We start from the raw sequence: 22,008 nt of genomic DNA, 5'->3' as shown, positions 1-22,008 counted from the left end.
GAACTTCAGTTGTCTCCGAAGATCAGCACATGACCTGGCAGAATATGGGCAACCTTCTTGCAAACATAGATTGGCTCTCTGTGGGTATGCACATGACGCATGTCCCTTAAACTGGATGTCAACATTGCTCTGTATCAGGCCATCATCAGTGTTCAAGCGGCGTTGTCAGGGTTCAACATGATATAAAGGCGTGGAAGGACCCAAATGCTTGAGGGCGAGTCTTGAGGACAGTTTAAGAGATTTTAATGAATTGGCAAGCGATGCAGGGAAATACAATGGACGGGGTGACAAGGCTTGGCGACAAAGCTTGGCTTGACTCAGCTCGGCGTGACTTGGCTTTGCTGGAATTGGTTTGGCTTGACTTGGTTGAGAGTTGACTTGGTGTGGTGTGGCGTGGCGTGGCAGAGAGAGAGGACTTGACATGGCAAAGAGTTGACTGGACGAAACGAAACTCGGTGACATAAACAGTCCTTGATGCCTCTATAGACACCACAACAAACAGCAATGACAACCGACAGTAACAGAGAACAATGACCCGACCAGGACTGAACAAACACTAGGAACTTAAATACAAGCATACTGGCAGGACAACAAGAAACACCTGGACAAGACACATGAGGTAAGAGGGAGCTGATTGGCTAACACTATAGAGTGGAATGCACACAGGTGGACACAATAATCACTGACGAGACAGACACAGAAACACTGAGAAAAACATGACACCAAAAAAAAACAAAACCAACACAGACCAAACATGACAGGATACAATACACAACTATTTTGTGTGTATTTTTTGTATCAAAATCATAATCATACATTTTAAATGGATTCAGTTATACTTGTGGTTAACTGCAGAGCTGCGGTCCCACTAATGCAATGATGTGCCCCATGTTTTTTTTTACCAATCAGCGTCTGTGTGTGACGTGAAGATTACAGTCTCGACGCCGATTGTCTGTCGCCGACGAGGGACAGACTGGGACCACATGGGTCATTTAAATATGCAGACAGGAACTCGGTGGCGGTTAGGCAATGCCCAGCTCTGGTTAACTGTAGGACTGTAAAGATAATAGCACATTTACAACCTAACGGTGTGGCACAAACCATCACACCGTGAGCTTTCACATCTATTAAAAAAGATAGCAGACATAGCAGATCTACAAGCGTACAATGTGACATTACCTTACATTACCATAAACTTGTAGATCTTCCATTTCTGTTTTTTTTTCCATGTATAAAATTTACTACATGGAAACGTTCATGATGATGCAATTGTGACTAGTCTACCTGTTGGATCTACTTGTAATAATTTGTTTTTTTTCTTTCCCGTTGTCTTCTTCAGCCTGCAACGAACCTGGTTCAGTACCTGAGCACAGCAACAACGCAGCACTAATTTGTTCTTATGCTTGAGGAGGACCATCAGTACTCACAAACATGATGTGATAATAAATGAGGCAGCCTTGGCGCACCCATTCCTTTTGGGTGAAGTTGATGGATTCTTCAAAAACATTTTGTCATGTCATGTCATCTTCCAAACCGCTTATCCTATATAGGGTCGCGGGGAGTTGCTGGAGCCTATCCCAGCCGTCAATGGGCGAAGGCAGACTACACCCCGAACTGGTCGCCAGCCAGTCGCAGGGCACTCAAAAACATTTTATGTATTTGATATACATTACCATTAACCATGCTGCAGAGGATTGGGAATTTATTCAGAATGTGATCTTTCACATTCCAGGACAGCAATCAAATGCAACGAAGTTGATGAGAGCACAACTTGCTACAATGTAGTAACGCTCACATGTAGAGGTGACTAAGGGAGGTGATTCATTGTTTTTAGAAATTGTTGAAGAATACATTTAATTGCATTGCTGTTAATGATTTTTTTTTTTTTTTAATGTAATTGTACAAATCCTCTCATTTTTATCCTCTCGTCATTAAATATTCTCACAATTCTGTATTCATCCGTGAAAGCAGACTGCTTATTTTTGGTTTTAATCAATCTATTTGCAAACATCTGCTTTTAGTTTGGAAAAATAATAATCAACAATTTTGCCCATTTTCATCAGATTAATGAATAAAATAATTGTTAGTTGCAACTTTCCTCACCTTCCAGCAAGGGAGTGTAAAAGGAATACAACAATGGATGTTTGTTTGTTGGGTGTAATCATTTAATCGTGTCATTTTATTTAATGTTTACAAGTATAAATGCGGCGGCACGGTGGTCCACTGGTTAGCACGTCCGCCTCACAGTTCAGAGGTCGTGGGTTCGATCCCGGCTCCGGCCTCCCTGTGTGGAGTTTGCATGTTCTCCCCGTGCCTGCGTGGGTTTGCTCCGGGTACTCCGGTTTCCTCCCACATTCCAAAAACATGCATGGTAAGTTGATTGGATACTCTAAATTGCCCCTAGGAGTGATTGTGAGTGCGGATGTTTGTCTCTGTGTGCCCTGCGATTGGCTGGCAACCAATTCGGGGTGTCCCCCGCGTACTGCCCAAAGACAGCTGGGATAGGCTCCAGCACGCCCCGCGACCCTTGTGAGGATAAGCGGTACAGATAATGGATGGATGGATGGATGGGTGTGCCGCGGCACACAGTTTGAAAAACACTTAATCAAAGGTATGAGAAAAAAGTAAAGTTTTTAAACCTGATTTAAAAGCATTTATACTCAGGGCTGACTTCACTTCTGTTGGCAGCTTATTCGATTCGTGTACAGCGTAACAGCTAAATGCAGCTTCACCATGTTTACCATGGTGTTCTGAAGCATTTGACCCAAAGGTAACATATACCCAAAGGTAACATAGAGACTGAACAGAAGGGGCCCAAGGACTGACCCTTGAGGAACCCCACATGTCAAGGCCATCCGATCTGATTCAAAACTTCCAAAGGTCACAAAGTAACTCACTTCCTCTAAGTAAGACCTAAACCATTTTAAGACTGTTCCATTTAATCTCACCCAAGTTTCCAGCCTGTTCAACAGTGTGTTATGATCAGTTGCATCAAATGCTGCACTGACATAGTTTTTTGTTCCACTGTATCAAAATCTGTCATGGTAACCAAATTATTCCTGGGTGATTTTAAGTGCTGCATCATTTTGGAAATTTGCTGGTTTGTCATGATGTTTGAACTGATAGATTGTACTTCTTCACTAAAGAAGCAGGCAAATTCATACATTTATCTGTTGAGAGGAGTTCTGGCGCTATTTGATTTGGCGGATTTGTGAGTTCGTCGACCACAGCAAATAGAGTGCGTGTTTTGTTTAGGTTCTTACTCAGGATTTCAGAAAAGTGTTGTTTTCTAGCTATTACTAACTCTTTGTTAAAATTACAAAGACATTGTTTGTACAGGTCAAAGTCAACTTGAAGTTTAATTTTTCTCCACTCACGCTCCGCTTTCCCGCACTTTGATTTCAAAGTCATTACACTCGTAGTGCATCTCCCAGGTGTTTTAGGTTGCCATGAAATTGTCTTAATTTTGAGAGGAGCAACAGCATCCAGGACATTTGATTTTCCAGGTAAATCTATCCAGAAGTTCATCAACAGTCTCTGCATTCACAGATGTTGAGGCAGCCATAATTTTCATAAACATATTGCTTGTGTCCTCGTTTATATATCTTTTCTGAGTAGACACAACTTTTGGGATTATTTGTACTTCAAAGAACACACAGAAATGTGCTGAAATCCAGATTTTCAACTGATGAGATGTCAACACCTTAAGAGATAATGAGGTCCAGAACGTGACCTTGAGTACGTGTTGGACTTTTTATATGTTCGGAGAGACCAAAGGTTTCAAGAATAGAATAAAGTTCTTTGGTATTTTTACCCTAATTGTTGTCAACATGAATGTTAAAGTCACCAGGTATGACCAGGTAGTCATAGTCAGTACAGATTACTGACAGCATTTCTTCAAATTCCTCCATAAACTTGCCTTTTTGTCTTGGAGGTCTATAAATGATTACAACAATAATCTTTGGTTCACCTTTCACTAAAAAAGTAGGCAAGACATGAGAGGGTGGCTATTGTTAACATGGTGTTGCAAATCGATTATTTTTTTTTTTTTTTACATCGATGCAGGCGGCACAGTGGTCGACTGGTTAGAGCGTCCACCTCACAGTTCAGAGGTCGTGGGTTCGATCCCGGCTCCAGCCTCCCTGTGTGGAGTTTGCATGTTCTCCCCGTGCCCGCATGGGTTTTCGCCGGCCACTCCGGTTTCCTCCCACATTCCAAAAAAAACATGAGTGGTAAATTGATTGGACACTCTAAATTGCCCCTAGGTGTGATTGTGAGTGTGGAGGTTTGTCTCTGTGTGCCCTGCGATTGGCTTGATGCTTGCAATTGTTTTCATCCATCCATCCATTATCTCCCGCTTATCCGAAGTCGGGTCGCGGAGGCAGCAGCTTCAGCAGGGAAGCCCAGACTTCCCTCTCCCCAGCAACATCCTCCAGCTCTTCCGGAAGGATCCCAAGGCGTTCCCAGGCAAGCTGGGAGACATAGTCTCTCCAGCGTGTTCTGGGTCGTCCTCGGGGTCTCCTGCCGGTGGGACATGCCCGGAACACCTCACCAGGGAGGCGTCCAGGAGGCATCCTAATCAGATGTCCGAGCCACCTCAACTGGCTCCTCTCGACGCGGAGGAGCAGCGGCTCGACTCTGAGTCCCTCCCGGATGGCCGAACATCTCACCCTATCTCTAAGGGAGAGCCCGGACACCCTGCAAAGGAAACCCATTTCGGCCGCTTGTATCCGAGATCTTGTTCTTTCGGTCATGACCCACAGCTCATGACCATAGGTGAGAGTAGGAACGTAGATCGACCGGTAAATTGAGAGCTTCGCCTTTCGGCTAAGCTCCTTCTTCACCACGACAGACCGATACAGGGTCCGCATCACAGCAGACGCTGCACCGATCCGCCTGTCGATCTCCCGTTCCATCTTACCCTCACTCATGAACAAGACCCCAAGATACTTGAACTCCTCCACTTGGGGCAGAATCCCATCCCCGACCCGGAGAGGGCACGCCACCCTTTTCCGACTGAGGACCATGGTCTCAGATTTGGAGGTGCTGATCTTCATTCCGACCGTTTCACACTCGGCTGCGAACCGCTCCAGCGAGAGTTGGAGATCGCAGCTTGAAGAAGCCAACAGTACCACATCATCTGCAAAAAGCAGAGATGCAATACTGAGGCCACCAAACCGGACCCCCTCGACACCTCGGCTGCGCCTAGAAATTCTGTCCATAAAGGTTATGAACAGAATCGGTGACAAAGGGCAGCCTTGGCGGAGTCCAACCCGCACAGGAAACGAATCAGACTTACTGCCGGCAATTCGGACCAAACTCTGGCATCGGTGGTACAGGGACCGGACAGCCCTTATCAGGGGGCTCGGTACCCCGTACTCCCGAAGCACCCCCCACAGAACTCCCCGAGGGACACGGTCGAACGCCTTCTCCAAGTCCACAAAACACATGTAGACCGGTTGGGCAAACTCCCATGCACCCTCGAGGACCCTGCTGAGGGTGTAGAGCTGGTCCACTGTTCCACGGCCAGGACGAAAACCACATTGCTCCTCCTGAATCCGGGATTCGACCTTCCGACGGACCCTCCTCTCCAGCACCCCTGAATAGACCTTGCCGGGGAGGCTGAGGAGTGTGATCCCTCTGTAATTGGAGCACACCCTCCGGTCCCCCTTCTTAAAAAGGGGGACCACCACCCCGGTCTGCCAATCCAGAGGCACTGTCCCCGATGTCCACGCGATGTTGAAGAGACGTGTCAACCATGACAGCCCCTCAACATCCAGAGCCTTTATGAACTCCGGGCGGATCTCATCCACCCCCGGGGCTTTGCCACCGAGGAGCTTTTTGACTACCTCGGTTACTTCAACCCCAGAGATAGGAGAGCCCACCTCAGAGTCTCCAGGCTCTGCTTCCTCAGTAGAAGGCGTGTCGGTGGAATTGAGGAGGTCTTCGAAGTACTCTCCCCACCGACCCACAACGTCCCGAGTTGAGGTCAGCAGCACCCCATCTCCACTATAAACAGTGTTAATGGTGCACTGCTTCCCCCTCCTGAGACGTCGGATGGTGGACCAGAATTTCCTCGAAGCCGTCCGGAAGTCATTTTCCATGGCCTCCCCGAACTCCTCCCACACCCGGGTTTTTGCCTCAGCAACCGCCAGAGCTGCATTCCGCTTGGCCAGCCGGTACCCGTCAGCTGCCTCCGGGGTCCCGCAGGCCAAAAAGGCCGGATAGGACTCCTTCTTCAGCTGGACAGCATCCCTTACCGCTGGTGTCCACCAGCGGGTTCGGGGATTGCCGCCACGACAGGCACCGACCACCTTGCGGCCACAGCTCCGATCGGCCGCCTCAACAATGGAGGCACGAAACATGGTCCACTTGGACTCTATGTCCCCCGCCTCCCCCGGGACGTGGGAAAAGTTCTGCCGGAGGTGGGAGTTGAAACTCCTTCTGACAGGGGATTCTGCCAGACGTTCCCAGCAAACCCTCACAATACGTTTGGGTCTGCCAGGTCGGACCGGCATCTTCCCCCACCATCGGAGCCAACTCACCACCAGATGGTGATCAGTTGACAGCTCCGCCCCTCTCTTCACCCGAGTGTCCAAAACATGCAGCTGCAAGTCCGATGATACAACTACAAAGTCGATCATTGAACTGCGGCCTAGGGTATCCTGGTGCCAAGTGCACATATGGACACCCTTATGCTTGAACATGGTGTTCGTTATGGACAATCCGTGATGAGCACAGAAGTCCAGTAACCGAACACCGCTCGGGTTCAGATCGGGGGGGCCGTTCCTCCCAATCACACCTCTCCAGGTCTCACTGTCATTGCCCACATGAGCATTGAAGTCCCCCAGCAGAACGATGGAGTCCCCAGGTGGAGCGCCCTCCAGCACACCCTCCAAGGACTCCAAAAAGGGTGGGTACTCTGCGCTGCTGTTTGGTGCATAAGCACAAACAACAGTCAGGACCCATCCCCCCACCCTCAGGCGGAGGGAGGCTACCCTCTCGTCCACCGGGGTAAACCCCAATGTACAGGCGCCAAGCCGGGGGGCAATAAGTATGCCCACACCTGCTCGGCGCCTCTCACCCTGGGCAACTCCAGAGTGGAAGAGTGTCCAACCCCTCTCGAGAGGACTGGGACCAGAACCCAAGCTGTGCGTGGAGGTGAGCCCGACTATATCTAATCGGAACCTCTCAGCCTCACACACCAGCTCAGGCTCCTTCCCTGCCAGAGAGGTGACATTCCATGTCCCAAGAGCTAGTTTTTGCTGCCGGGGATCGGACCGCCAAGGTCCCCGTCTCCCGCCGCCGCCAAGCTCACACGGCACCCGACCCCTTTGGCCCCTCCCACCAGTGGTGAGCCCATGGGAAGGGGGACCCACGTGTCCTTTTCGGGCTGAGCCCGGCCGGGCCCCATGGGTGCAGGCCCGGCCACCAGGCGCTCGCCATCGAGCCCCACCTCCAGGCCTGGCTCCAGAAGGGGGCCCCGGTGACCCGCGTCCGGGCGAGGGAAAACGTGGTCCGTTAATTTTACTCATCATAAGGGGTCATTTTGAGCCGTGCTTACTCTGGTCCCTCACCTAGGACCTGTTTGCCATGGGTGACCCTACCAGGGGCATAAAGCCCCAGACAACGTAGCTCCTAGGATCATTGGGGCGCGCAAACCCCTCCACCACGATAAGGTGACGGCTCCCGGGGGGCAATTGTTTTCAGACGATCTTTTTTCATTTTCAGTGATAAAACTCATGGTTACGAAGTCGCAGCAGAAGAATATTTCCGATAATGCGGATGTACTGGCCTCACAGAACCTTTCTGCTAACCAGCTAGTTAAACACCTCCACACAATAAGTCACTGACGCCAGGATGGGTTTAGACCTTCTCTTTATATGGCAGGTGTGAAACTGTAACAGATACAGAATGAAAAATGAACGAAATGTACGCAAGTCTACTATTCACAAACAAAATGGCGGCACAGTCGGCAATGTAAATAGAACTTCTTAATTTGTAATTTGCAAGCTTGACTATCTAACATCAATCTATTATTAATTACTTAAAGATACTCACCGCCTGACCCATCCAAACACGATCTGTGTTCACCAGTTCAAGTGGCTTCCTTTACCGATATAGTGTTCTCTTAACAACCTGAGGCTCTCTCTGACCTTGTTTTTTGTATCTCTGAATATGAGTCCTAAACTTGTGTTGTCGAGGAGTGTCGCCAACGCACAATATGCGTCAGCATTAAGCTTGTCATCCAGGGCCCTGGCTTCCTCCGACAGGGGGCCCATTGGCTCGATCAAGATAGTCTCCTTCAAACCCACTCTGTGCATACAGCACAAAATCCTTTCTTCCCAGAGCTTGTACTCCTCTGCTCTCCTGTCGAACGTGAGCCACTTGCTCTTGCCTCTGTTCGCCATGTCTCGTGTGCTTGTAGCTCCGCTTTACCGCCCGTTAGCCTAGCTTTAACTTCCCGTGGTGCTCCCGCCGCTAAACTAGCTATACTTTGCAGCGAATTCGCTATTGTTGCTCCGCCGTGCTAATGTGCACTTCGTCTTACACTCAGAATCTATTCTCGTGACTCTGGGCCCATATTCTGATAAAACTCACGGTTATGAAGCGGCGCAGGCTTATACCTTTTTTCCTGGTCGCAGCAGAAGAATAATTCCGATCAGAGCTGGGTGCTTGAAACTTTTTTGCCCATCCAGCCGCGACCCTCCACCCTTGACCTGGGTACCCTTCCAGCCACGACCCCCCGGCCATATTCATAAACATTTCGACCTAAAAAAACGTGCATGATGCCCCCGCGGGAGAGATGCTAACGGAGGAGGTTTACTTAAAGAAAATTAGCTGGCTAACTTACTATTCAAACCCGCTGTGGACACGCTTCAAACACGGCACTTACTCACGTACTTACCCATGTAGTGTATGGACCTACTTTTTCAGGTGTAGTTATTCGCCCTGTGATTTCCTCAGTGCACCGTGACATGCGCGCAGTGATATAATTTCAAGTCTTATCAGTGATTCAACTCGTCTGTGAATGAATGCCGTTCACGCAATAAAAAGAAGCTGTGCTCCGAGAATTCTCCAAATTATTAAGTTGTGAAAGACACAACAACCCAGCTGCGTGTACTTACTTCCATTGCGAGCCATGGGGTTGGTTTTGTCGTATTTGTCGCAAGTTACCGGTACTTATTTTCCACACTCCCCTCCTTCACACTTCCCGGCCTTCAAAATAAAAGCATGCCAGCAAACCACTACACAGTAGGTTTGCTACGGGGTATTTCCGGAAGTAGGGAAGTGCATGATGTGCCAGTGTCATGCTAGAGTACTGCGCGCAGCTTGATTTTCCTCCCAGACAAAATTTGTTTTGAAAGAAGCCTAAAAAGAAGCCTTTCACAGAGTAGGCTGAGATGAAATTGAGCACGTCACATGCATGAGGGCCAATTAGTGGGCCGGACTAAAATCCACTTCCGGCCATGACTAAGTCCAGCCATTTTTTTTAATTTGTCACCCCACCCCTCCGCTCCAAAAATGGGCATCCGGCCGGGCCGGAGGGTCCGACCGGTCGGGACCAGGGATTCCGATAATGCAGACGACTTTTCTCTTTAGCCAAGTGGCGTACCTACTTTATTCAGCAACACACACGAACTACTCTTCTCAAGAGCCAAGTACAGAGAAAACATATAATGCATGCACACTTTGTGAGTTGGATTGATTTAAGGAGGAATATTCGAACCTGTTACGATGCCCTTCATCTAGTAGTTGTGGGTCCTAAATGTAGGAGGCCAAAACATGCCTCACTAAAATTAAATTACATTAACAGACTAACCACTAGAGGGCAGCACAAATAGTGGTAGTTTGTTGAAGTTAGTAGTCGAAAACGTTAATGGAAGCCCATTTAAAATCATAGGTGGACGAGCCTATAGGACCGTGGAAGGGTACCCCAGCTGTAAGAAGTAGGCGATAAACGGACCGCAAATGTTTTGTAAAATGCCCAGCTCTGATGATTCGTAAAGTCATAATACAAAATATAATACGTCAGTGTTAAAGAAATGCATGTAATTTCAAATAGATAATCTAATGAAAATATGTATTGATTTATTTGTTTTTTCATTCATTCATTCATTCACATCTAAAAATTAAAATATAAATAAACTACAGAAAAAAATTTGAATGATTGGAAAATCATTGCAAACATTGGAATAGATGCGCTGGACTTGCAAGGGATGCTGTTATGACTGGTTGTTTAAGTGATGTATCAGTTGCTCTGCAGTTGCTAGGGTCCTTTTATGCGTTGTCCTTTATGATGTCATATAAGCCTGAAGTCTTACAGTTTAAAAGTTTGAGTTAGGCAGTTACTCATTGTCAGTACGTCACACCTTCTTCGAGTGAGGATGCAAACTCTCTTCCAGTCCTGATCTCTGTTGTTACTTTGTATTTTTGTGGATAAAGACTTTTTACTCTTCAACTCTGTGACATGTCTGCGTATGGGTCTAAATCCCGATACTCACATGACAGATGCACTGCCTTGAGCCTGGGACACGCTGCAGGCAATCACACACTGCCTTGCCCTCTTTTAGTTCAAGTTTGAGCAAAATCGAACCACCGTGACAAAATCGCATCACACCTTTGAAGCCAAAGCCAATTAGAGTCCAGCATCTTTTCAGCGAATGAAATACAAGCTGAATGCCTTTTGGCACCCTTGAGCTTTTCAATCCGTCCTACAACGGAAACTGCGAGGACCAGCAAAGCAGATGATTCATCTTGTCAGTATATTTGCATTTACTTGATTACTGCTGTTGTGCACCAAGTTTGACATTGGACAGCGCACAATAAGCAACAACTGAGATCTGGCCCAAAAAGAAAGGATGTACGTATGTCAGGATGCTCCTCATGCAAATTGTCCCAATGAAGTAAAAAAAAAAAAAATAAATAAAATGTGGAAGTGTTTTTACGGTTCCCCACGTCTTCTATCGGACGCCTTGGGTGTAGATGAAACCTTGATAAAACACAACATTTAATTCGATTTATTAAATTTAGCCTTGAGACGATGTTAACATAACAGATCCATTCTATCAAAATGAGAATGAAATACAATGAGGTGGACTTTCTGGTGTGTTTTGTGTCATTGTCCTGCTGCAGAACCCAAGTTCGCTTGAGCCTGGGGTCACGAACAGATGGCCTGACATTCTCCTTCAGGATTTTTTGGTCGACAGTAGAATTCATGGGTTCATTTAACATCGCAAGTCTTCCAGGTCCTGAAGCAGAAAACAGCCCCAGACAATCACACTACTACCACTATATTTTACTGTTGGTATAATGTTCTTTTTCTGAAATGTGGTGTTACTCTTACGCCAGATGTAACAGGACACACACCTTCCGAAAAGTTCGACTTTTGGTCTCGTCAGTCCGCAGAGTATTTTCTCAAAAGTCTTGGGGATCATCAAGATGTTTTTTGGCAAAAGTGAGACGAACCTTAATGTTCTTTTGGCTCAGCAGTGGTTTTCGTCTTGGAACTCTGCCGTGCAGGCCCAGTTTCTTTCTTATGGTGGAGTCATAAACACTGATCTTAACTGAGGCAAGGTAGGTCTGCAGTTCTTTGGATGTTGTTGTTCGGCCACTCCTGGGAAGTTTCACCACTGTTCTATGTTTTCGCCATTTGTGGATAATGGCTCTCACTGTGGTTCGCTGGATTCCCAAAGCTTTAGAAATGGCTTTACAACCTTTACCAGACTCAAGATCTCAATTACTTTCTTTCTCATTTGTTTCTGAATTTCTTTTGATTTCGGCATGATGTCTAGCTTTTGAGGATCTTTTGGTCTATTTCACTTTGTCAGGCAGGTCCTATTTAAGTGATTTCTTGATTGAGAATGGGTGTGGCAGTAATCAAGCCTGGGTGTGGCTAGAGAAATTGAAATAGAATTTGAATTCAGTCATTATTCATTCATTAATTCATGTAGGTTTGGATTTTTTTTATCCTTAATAATAAAGACCTTCCTTTGTGTTATCTTTGACTAACATTTAAATTTGTTTGATGATCTGAAACATTTAAGTGTGACAAACATACAAAACAATTAGAAATCAGGAAGGGGTCAAACATTTTTTCAGACCACTTTGTAATTGAGTATTTAATTAATTTGTGCGCATGCATGCGAGCGAGCGAGAGAGAGAGACAGACAGACAGACAGCGAGCGATTGAGCAAGCGCAGCCCAGAAAGATGCATACAGTATAGCATGATCGATCCACAGATCCACAGTCTGTCTCGTTGTGCTGCAAGACGTAGTCATTCACATCAAGAAGGCTGCAAAATTCACGAGCAGCTGTGTGCTTCTCGACGGTCCGGTATGGCTGGTGGGACTTGTGGGACTTAAATAAAGGAGCCACGGTTACTATGTCGTCCATTGTGCTTCGGAAATCAAGAAAGTGGTTCTTTTCCACTTCAAGTAATGTCCCGCCTGTTCTCTGACACGTGGTGTGAGGGACATGCGAATGCACAAATTAACACCCACGATCAGACTCGCGCGAGGCACTCCACGCCACAGTTCATATCACGGCCAGTGGGAACAGTACGGCATTCGATGGAAAATCCCACTGACTGCAGTGTCAACTTTCCACCAAGAGAGGGCTCTATTGACTGTGAAAGGTTCATGAGTGGTTTAGATGGCCTGGAAATATCTGTGTGAATGGCATATTGGTGCTTGCAAATTTTCCGTCAACCATTTATTTGTGATTGACTCTTTCCCCAGCCATAAATCAAATCGAATCACTCTAGTTTAAAATATACCAAAGTTGGTATGTTTCATTGGATATTTTTTAAGGAAATGCTACATTACCATTATGACAAGTTCATATGTAAAACGACAAGAAACTCATTATGTCCATACCCTCTAGAATTTAGCCAAACCATATTGAATCGTAATCCCACTGAATCGAACCGAATCATTCCACTTTTTGAACTGAAAATTGAACTGCCCTTGAATCGTATTGCACCCAATGTATCAGGTGCCCAGATCAACTAATCTTATTGGAGAGATTCTCACTCCTTTGAATTTTTAAATCAAAGTTATAATTTACAATTTATACTTTTTAGTAAAGATTAAGAATGGAATAAAAGCTATTTAAATTTGGGAATATCCATCCAGCTGTAGCCTATCCCAGAAAATTTAGGCCAAGAGGAATTACATATTGGGCTAATTGCCAGTCAATCAGAGGGCAATGGGGCAATGGCCAGGTATTGAGCCCAGGTCAGTCATGTGAAAGGCATCTAATCAAGTAATAATCAAGCATACTGTCGATGACTGTGAGTAATCTAGCAATTATCAATGTGGGGAAAAGCATTCTAAAACAGAAAGGTCGCACAAAAAAAGGTGTTTGATGCCTCTTCCTGTGTTTGATCCATCTGTCCAAAAACTACTGACACTCAACCACAACATTAAAAAAAAAAAAAATTAAAGAAAGGAAAACTGTAGAATCTGTGCATTGGCACCTACTTTCAAACGGAGTGCATTTGTCTAATCAAATGGCCTGGTTGCTACATTTTATTTCATTGCAATCATCCATACAGGCATGATGACTTCTGGGAGGCCGTCCTGCCTCTCAACAGCCAAGATCTCTAGGCCAGCCTTGTATATAATGCTCTTCATGATGTCCAGGTGTCGACTTATGCTGCTGTCAATGGTATCCAGCTTGCACCCCTGGCGTGCCATATTGTCTTTTATAATAATGACACCATTGAAACGCAAACTCTTCTTACAGCGAATAAGGAAGTTCATCAGGTCTTTGTCTGTCAGGTGGCCTACAGAGAAAGAAATAAAAAAGATAGTCATGAAGATATTACTTTTCTGGACACTTAGGGGCATATTCTCCCGTTGGCGGTTTAGTCAATTCCTTATGCGCGATTCTTGCGTGCTTTCAAGAGACGGCGATCCTCAGTTGACAGTCTCAATTAATACATTTTTAAAAACAAGAAAGTTCTTCTTTCAGTGATAATTTTGCTGATTTTAGATTTTTGTCAAGGTACCGTTTCGGTATCGAGTTATTTTATGCAGGTACAGTATAGTATCGAAGTCAAAATGTTGGTATCGTGACAATACTAGTCCACTGGTACTCATCCTTTTTCACCATTTAGTATGATATAATGGCGACACTGTGCCGTCATTGTAATGTAGTAGGGACACATATCCAGCCGTTGGGCAGTCAGTGAGCATAGAGTATAGGACAGGTGTGCCCCTCCGCTCCGTCATAATGTCAGCACAAATTAATAAGTCCTATTACTGCCTGCATGCCCCTCTGTCATATGGTGTTCCACAAGTTTCTATTTTGGGACATTTTCTGTTCTCATTATATTTGCTGCCCCTGGCTTATTTCCTTCCACTGTTATGTGGATGTCCCTCTGAGCAAAAAAGACGCTTACTTCTTAAGACCAATTTTGTCCTGTCTAGAGGATATCACAAAATTTCTTTAATCTCAACAAAAAGAAAACAGAACTATTGCGTTCGGTCCCAGTGGCTCCTCTACATTCCACCCTGTTGACCTGGCTTCATATCTAGAGCCAACAGTCTTGAACTTGAGTTTCAAATTGGTCCTTCCCTCTGGAATGACCTTCCTTTAAATCAGGGGTGGGCAATTCCAGCCCTCGAGGGCCAGTATCCTGCCTGTTTTCCATGTGTCCCTACTGCAACACACCTGATTAAAATGATCATATTATCAGCAAGGTCTGCAGAACCTGGATAATGATCCTGATCATTTGAATCAAGTGGATTGCGCCAGGGTGACATAAAACATGCAGGATACCGGCCCTCGAGGGCCGGAATTGCCCACCCCTGCTTTAAATGTTATGCAAGCCCTGGAGGGGTTTGGGCTTGGGTTGGTGGTAATGGCTTAAAGGTGTGCAGTGCTACAACAATAAATGCAAATCTACAGTGTTTTGTGTCCCATCAGTATTGAATGACCTTTTAGCTTTAGTAATGTGGTTAGCAACCAAGTGTGACGTGCTCAAGGCACATTTGACAAATCAGTTTTGAAGGCTTCATTGACTCATTGGAAAGGTGCTTGCCGCATTTTGTGCAGACGGGCTTTGTTCGTGCGTGGTAATCATCCGTCACTGTAAATCCATATTTCAAGTAGGTCTTTTGGTATTGTTTGTGAAATTCACATTCATTTTTCTTCTTGGGCATAGGTTCTTGTGCTGAATGCTCACTGGGCTTGTTTCCCATTACAAAGAAAATTTCCAAATATGTCTGTTTATTTCATTCAATTTGCTAGCTTGTGAATTTGATATTAGCATTGCACGACCGAGAATACTTGACATGCGTCAAGAATCAGTCATAGATGGATATAAAAGAGAGAATCCATTTTTTCAGCTACATATAATAAATAAACCTATAGTACTATAAGTTTCTTTCATCTGGGTGGCTCACCGCTGGCCGGTCCAAAGTGTCCCGGTGGTTGGGGACAACTGCTTTAGACTCTTGATTTAATGTGAAAGTGTGAATTATCGACGGATGCCTTGTTGATATCTTGTCTTGTCTTGTTTTATGTTACCTGCCAAGGGACTACGAATGTAAATGAGCAGTTTGCTAACTTGGGTACATTTACACATGCGGCAACAGTGTTTATTAATGTGCATTGTCCTTTTAAAAAAAACATTTGAAAATGTAAACACTGACATAGTTTTATTGAAATAAAGTGTTGCTTATTGATATTTCCATCCATCCATTATCTATACCGCTTATCCTCACAAGGGTCGCGGGACGTGCTGGAGCCTATGCATATTGATATTTATGTTTCTTAATTATTGTGAGAAATCATTCACATGATCTTGTCATATCATTACTACTATGATACTGATACTACTACTACTATAAAAAGACCAAATTTGTTATTTCAGGAAGTGGTTATAAAACTGGTAGTCCTTCGCATTAATCCTTACCCAAGTAGTAGCTCTCAGTTTCAAAAAGGTCGGTAACCCCTGTTTTAGATGTTGTAGGGCACAATTTTGACTTTGACTTTACAATAGCTTTAATTAAATAGACAATACAAAAAAAAACAGGTTACAAATTACAATGACCTTAATCAGCTTAATTTATATTTTACTTACACTTTTGCAGAGCTGGGCATTCCGCCTATATGACGGACCGGTCCAACTATCCACCTATGACGACATATTTTGTAGGCGATAAACAAACAAACAAGGGAAACTTGAAAAAAAATGATCGGACTAAGCATAGTCGAAAGCCCATTTTTTTCCGTCTATGTAATTGTCTATTTTCACAGTGAGATGAGGTTTCAGTAAAAATAGTATTGTTGCACATTCATACAGGACATATACCGTACTCGTTTCCCACATAAGGAAATTCTGTTATAAGGAAAGATTGAACAATGCAAATATGATTCCTTACTAGAGAATACTTACTGTACTTTGCGTGGGAGTTCATCGTGAGCGAAGAATATAGCCAAATGCATTGTTTATGTTTTTATATTCCGCCCCTGGCCAACAGATTACCGGTTGGATTTTTCAATGAGGAATAGTGACTACCGCCGCCGATGGTATGGAAGGGTATTCCATCTTATGCATGCGCAGAAGGTACTTTAATGGTCAGCGTCTCTGTCTGTCGTTGCGGTGTATTTTTTAAGCATGATGTGCCGACAGCCGGCCGGACGCCCAAGGGGTAAGCGTCTGTCACTGTTGGCCAATGTTGTTTTGGTCTAACTAGGCCTTAAGAGTGTGGCCAGAGAGGGCCTCATCTGCTCTTCAAGAGTGCTATGATACAACAGACTTGGAAATGTTTAAACACAATAATTAAGCAATAATCTCAAACCATGACCTTCTATACCACCAAGTGCATTGATGATGTGACCCACATAAAAAAACGTCACCACCCGGCTGACCAGAAGCCATGGCAGACAGGGGATGCACACAGGCTGTTGAAGACCAGAGACATCGCCTTCAGAGCTGTGGATGAATGCAGTCTGAGAACGAGAGCCAACCTGTCCCGTGGCATCAGAAAAACCAAACAAGACTACACCAAATGATCACCTCCCACTTTAAAAACAACAGAGATGCACACAGACTATGGCAGGACATTACAAACCTATGAGAGCAACACCTCTCTGCTCAACACTGGGTTTTTTTTACATGTATTGGACCATTTTTTACACATGCAGTTTATTTTGTGTGTATTTGATAGGATCCTGGTGCTTAGTTATTTTGTTCTTGGTGTATTCCTAAAAAGAAAAAACATTGTGATCAGATTGACTTAACATTCAATTTCTTTGTATGTGCTGTATCTGTCAGGCCGTTGCACACTTATTTTAGCTCTTCAATCAACAAGAACAGAAAAAAAGTGTGTGTTGATTTAATTTCTTGAGTTACTCAGTGGCACGTTGTCAGTACGTCAATCCTTTTTTGATTGAGGATGCAAACTCTCTTCCGGTCCTGATCTCTGTTGTTACTTTGTAATTTTGTTGGGAAAGACTTTTTATTCTTCAATTTCCGTGTCATGTCTGCGTAGTTGTCCAAATCCTCACGTGACAGAACGTACTGACCGGTCGTGGACCCAGCCGACTCAGACACAATCCCTTAAGCCGAAGACGTCACCACCTGCTGCTAAGCATCCCTCCACGTCCAATCAGGGAGTGATTGTCTCACCAGCTGCTGTTTTGCCTTTTCACAGGGAAACGCTCGTGTCGCTCCTCCGCAATGGGTCGCTCAGGCCGTCACAAGTCCCGGTCTGCCTCCAACCGCCCTCAGCCTGCTGGCCACCCCCACGCCCTTCGTGTAAGCTCTGTCTTTTCTTCCATCTCTCTCTCATCTTTGCCATTTACTTCTCCTAGATTTTTTGTGATGATGATCCCTTTGTGTTTACTCCAGAACCCTTCTTATGAGACCCTGGCTTGCGCGCCTGGTTGGCCATTCAGACGGGACCCCCGCGGGGTGGCCAACGTAGGCACCCGAGTAGAGATTCTGGTTCCTCCCATAATACAGCCTTTTCCAAGTCAAGTCATTATGAAAATATACCCAAGCCACTACACTCCCCGACTTTTTCAGCACCTCGTTCATAGCATACTTCTTCACCTAGTCCCGTTCATCCTGTTTCTTCTAGTTTACCTTCCTCACTATCTGTACTCCCAACCCATTGTGTCTCGTATGCTTCCCTCTATGGTGGCAGGCTGATAAGGCAGGGCCCCATGCCGGCGCCTCAGCAAATGCAGGCCCCCTTCCCGGCACCTCGGCAACTACAGGCTCTCATGCCGGCTCCTTGGCAGTGCCAGGCCCCCATCCTGGCGCATCAGCAAATGCAGGCCCTGTCCCGGTGCCTCGGCCGTGCAGGCCCCCTTCCCGGCGCCTCAGCAAATGCATGCCCCCATTCTGGCTCCTCAGCACCACCAGGCTCTGACTCTGCCGTGGCAGCGCAAGCTCTGCGGCTTCCCTCGGATTCTGCTACGGCAGTGCAAGGCCTCCGGCTGCCCTCTGCGAAGGCGGAGCCTCCTTCCGATCCTGCTACAGTGACACAAGGCCTTAAGCTGCGCTCTGACTCTGCTCCTGTAGTACAACCTCTGCGACTGCCCTTGGATTCTGCTATGGTAGAGCAAGCTCTGCGGCCTAGTTTCGGTTCTGCTACAGCAGCACAAGACCTATGCTGATTTCTGACTTTGCTAGGGCTGTGCAAGGCCTGAGGCTGCCTTCATCCCCTGTGTGGCCCTCTGGTTGCCCACCAGACTGGCACTGTCAAGAACCTCACTTCTGGCCTTCAGGACTGCCACCTGATTGGTCCCGCCAAGAACCTCTCATCTGACCTTTGGAACAGGCACTGGATTGGCTCAGCCAAGATTCTCTCACGTGGCCTCCAGGTCATCCACCAGACCGGTCCTGCCACAAGACCCTCTCATCAGACCTGGACGCCCACCGTACTGGCCCGCCAAGAACCTCTCGTCTGGCCTCTGGTCGCCCACCAGACTGGTACTGCCAAGACCCTCTCGTTTGGCCTCCTGGACGCCCAACGTACTAGTTCCGCCAGGAACCTCTTCGTCTGGCCTTCTCCAATCTGTCGTTGATTTTGGTTTTGATTTAGAATTTAGTCCCATGTTTTCCTCATGATTCTTTTATACGTGTCTGTCTGGTTAGGTTATTGTGTCCATCTGTATTCGGTTACCAGATCCCTTGAAGTACTCAATCAACTCCCTCTAACACTTTGTGTCTTGTCCAGGCGTTCCTCGTCTCCTCAGTTTGTATTTAGTTCCTTGCTTTCCTTCAGTCTTTGTTGTTTCCGACTTGGAAAGAAACGAACACATTTTCAAAACAACGTGTGTGGGTTGTGCACGAGTATACAGGCAAACTGCAAGCAACACTGCTGCAGTGACGTGCTTGCGGATGTCCCCGCGGGAGTATAAAGGAGCCTGAAATGGGCAAATGACAAGAATTGCCTCCAAACACTTCAAATGCTCCACTACTTACCCAACTGTGGTTTGTAACCCTCAAAAGTTGTTCTACCTTTTCCGAAGGCCGTCGTATGTCGGGTTACAATTCAAATTCGAGTTCATGCATTTCTTCTGGAGTCTTCCCTACTAAAACAACTGGCAGGACAGGAACAAATACTTAAGAAGTATAAAAATAAATATATACCGTATTTTCACAACTATAAGGTGCATTTAAAAGCCTAAATTTTTCTACAAAATGGACGGCACGCCTTATAATGCGGTGCGGCTTATGTGTGCACCGAGTTCCAATATCTGTGACTGTTATGTGACTTTGTTGAGCGCTGCGTTTGACTGACTGGGAGCATTTGCTGCCAACACGCTGCTTAAATAGAGAAAATGCGGACGTGAGTGAGGACACCATGTGGACGTTAAAGGGAGAACGGTGGGCGTGATAGAGGATGCTAAAGGCACGCCCCAGTAGTGCTGGTCTGTGCATTCACTGTGCATCACAACATTGAAAATGGCACCCATGAAGAGACACGCCTACAAAGCACAGTTCAAACTTCAAGCTATCAGCTAGAGAACGAGAAAGAGAAAGAGAAAGAGAGAGAGAGAGAGAGAGAGAGAGAGAGCGAGAGAGAGAACTGAGAGAGAGGGAGAGAGAGAGCAAAAATGCTTGCAGAAGAAATGAAAATTGAACATTTTCAAGAAGGTCCGTCTTGGTGCTTTCGCTTTATGAAACGGCGCCATCTATACATCCTGTTAAAGTGTGGGTCTTTATAATAAAAAACACGTCCAGGTTCTTTGCTTTGGCCCAACTGGCATTTATTCGAACATGCATCTTATCAGGGTCAACAACCTGTTACACATTTGGCTTCCACTCTCTCAACAGTGCATGATTGGCTTAATGTATATTAATTAATACTTGTGTATTACGGCCTTTTATTGTCTTTATTTATTCTCTTCCTTTTGGAAAGTGCTTTGCTACAGCTCTAGCTGTTATGAAATGCGCCATATAAATAAAATTGTATTGTATTGTATAACTGATAACAACAACAACATATAACATTGTTACACATCCGGGCAAGGACCACCGTGGTGCGGCAACTTCCGGCGGATTACAAGGAAAAGCTGGCCATCTTCCACTCCTAGTAAAAAGATTGCCGACAAACGCATCTGGGCCAACCACATCACCAACATGGACGAGGTGCCGCTCACTTTTGACATCCCGATGAACCACACTGTGGAGAAGAAGGAGACCAGCGCGGTAGTGCTACGCACAACGGGGCACGAGTAGTCGGCTTTTACTGTTGTGCTTTGTTGCCTTCGGTAATGGACAGAAACTGACACCAATGGTGATTTTTAAGCGCAAGATTGCTGCCGAAAGAAAAGTTTCTGGCCGGAGTCATTATCAAGGCCAATCAAAAGGGCTGGATGAAGGAGGAGAAAATGAGGGAGTGGCTGACTGTGGGTGATTTTCCCCAAATACTGTATTTATTTCTACCTCATACCTAATTGCTTGCTGTATAAATGCCCTGGCACGCTGGACCACCTTCACTTCCGCAAACACGGGAGTGACGTCGTCTCGCATGCAGGTTACTTTCGTGACACGTGTTTATACATCAGGCAAGACCGAGGTCGCATTTACAACCATTTAAAGCCATGACCTCGTTTACGGCGCCGCGCGAGTGGCAGCCCGCTACAGCAGCTCCAGCTTACCGGTGAGCCTTTTCGTGTGTTTTTGTACCTTATTGTTACTCTACCTCATACCTTTTTCACATAATTGATAGTCGTAGACTTGCGTAGAAATGGACACCCAAACTGCGGTATTCTTGCTGCTGCTGGTGGCTATTTTTGCGCAATCGTGTCCGGCGACTTGGCTCCGAGCCGCGCCCCCATTGTTTACAGCCGGAATCAGCTGTTAGCACTCTGTGCTAACCCCGCGCCGGCTCCCGGGGCGAGACCCGATATCCCCCGTGAGCTGAGGAGGAAGACACGGGGATCTCGAGCGGGGGTTAAACGCCGGGAAAGGAGGAGACAATACCATCCCGTCCTCCTGTCTGTTATCATGGGGAATGTTAGATCCCTCCCCAACAAGATGGACGAGCTAGCTGCTCTTACCCGGCATGAGAGGGACTTCCGGGAGGCTAGCCTGATGCTATTCATGGAGTCGTGAATAACAGCGCTAACGCCGGACGCGGTCGTAGAATTGGACGGCTTCCAAATCATACGCGCGAATAGGATGCTGGAGAGTGGTCAGAGGAAAGGAGGAGGGCTGGCTGTGTTTGTGAACGATAGGTGATGTAATCCTGGGCACATCACGATTAAGGAGCAGCTTTGCAGCAGGGATATTGAGCTGCTAGCTGTTGGCATGAGGCCATTCTACATCCCGCGAGAGTTTAGTCATGTGATCGGGCTGACCGTCTACGTCCCCCCTGCTGCCAACAACTACACAGCCTGTGATGTCTTGACTGCAGCTGTGAGCAGGCTACAAAAACAGCACCCAAATGCCCTGCTACTTATCTCTGGTGACTTCAATCATGCCTCCCCTTCCTCCTCTCTGCCTTCATTCACACAGTATGTGACCTGCCACA

At 46.2% G+C, this 22,008-nt stretch overlaps 1 protein-coding gene across 1 annotated transcript in view; it reads right to left on the bottom strand.

The window, feature by feature from the left end:
• Window positions 1–13,533: 13,533 nt before the first annotated feature.
• ntmt2 (N-terminal Xaa-Pro-Lys N-methyltransferase) overlaps window positions 13,534–22,008 on the bottom strand; it is a 38,915-nt gene continuing 30,440 nt past the window's right edge. The window contains exon 4 of the mRNA XM_086048050.1: window positions 13,534–13,790. Coding sequence (XP_085904176.1) covers window positions 13,534–13,790 — 257 coding nt within the window. The remainder of the gene's footprint in view (window positions 13,791–22,008) is intronic.

This window comes from Filicampus tigris, chromosome 12 (assembly GCF_054856515.1).
Source record: "Filicampus tigris isolate MCC_2025a chromosome 12, RoL_Ftig_1.0, whole genome shotgun sequence".
Taxonomy (NCBI): Eukaryota; Metazoa; Chordata; class Actinopteri; order Syngnathiformes; family Syngnathidae; genus Filicampus; species Filicampus tigris.
The sequence above is the reverse complement of the archived record's forward strand: the minus strand, read 5'-3'. Positions and strand labels throughout refer to the sequence as shown.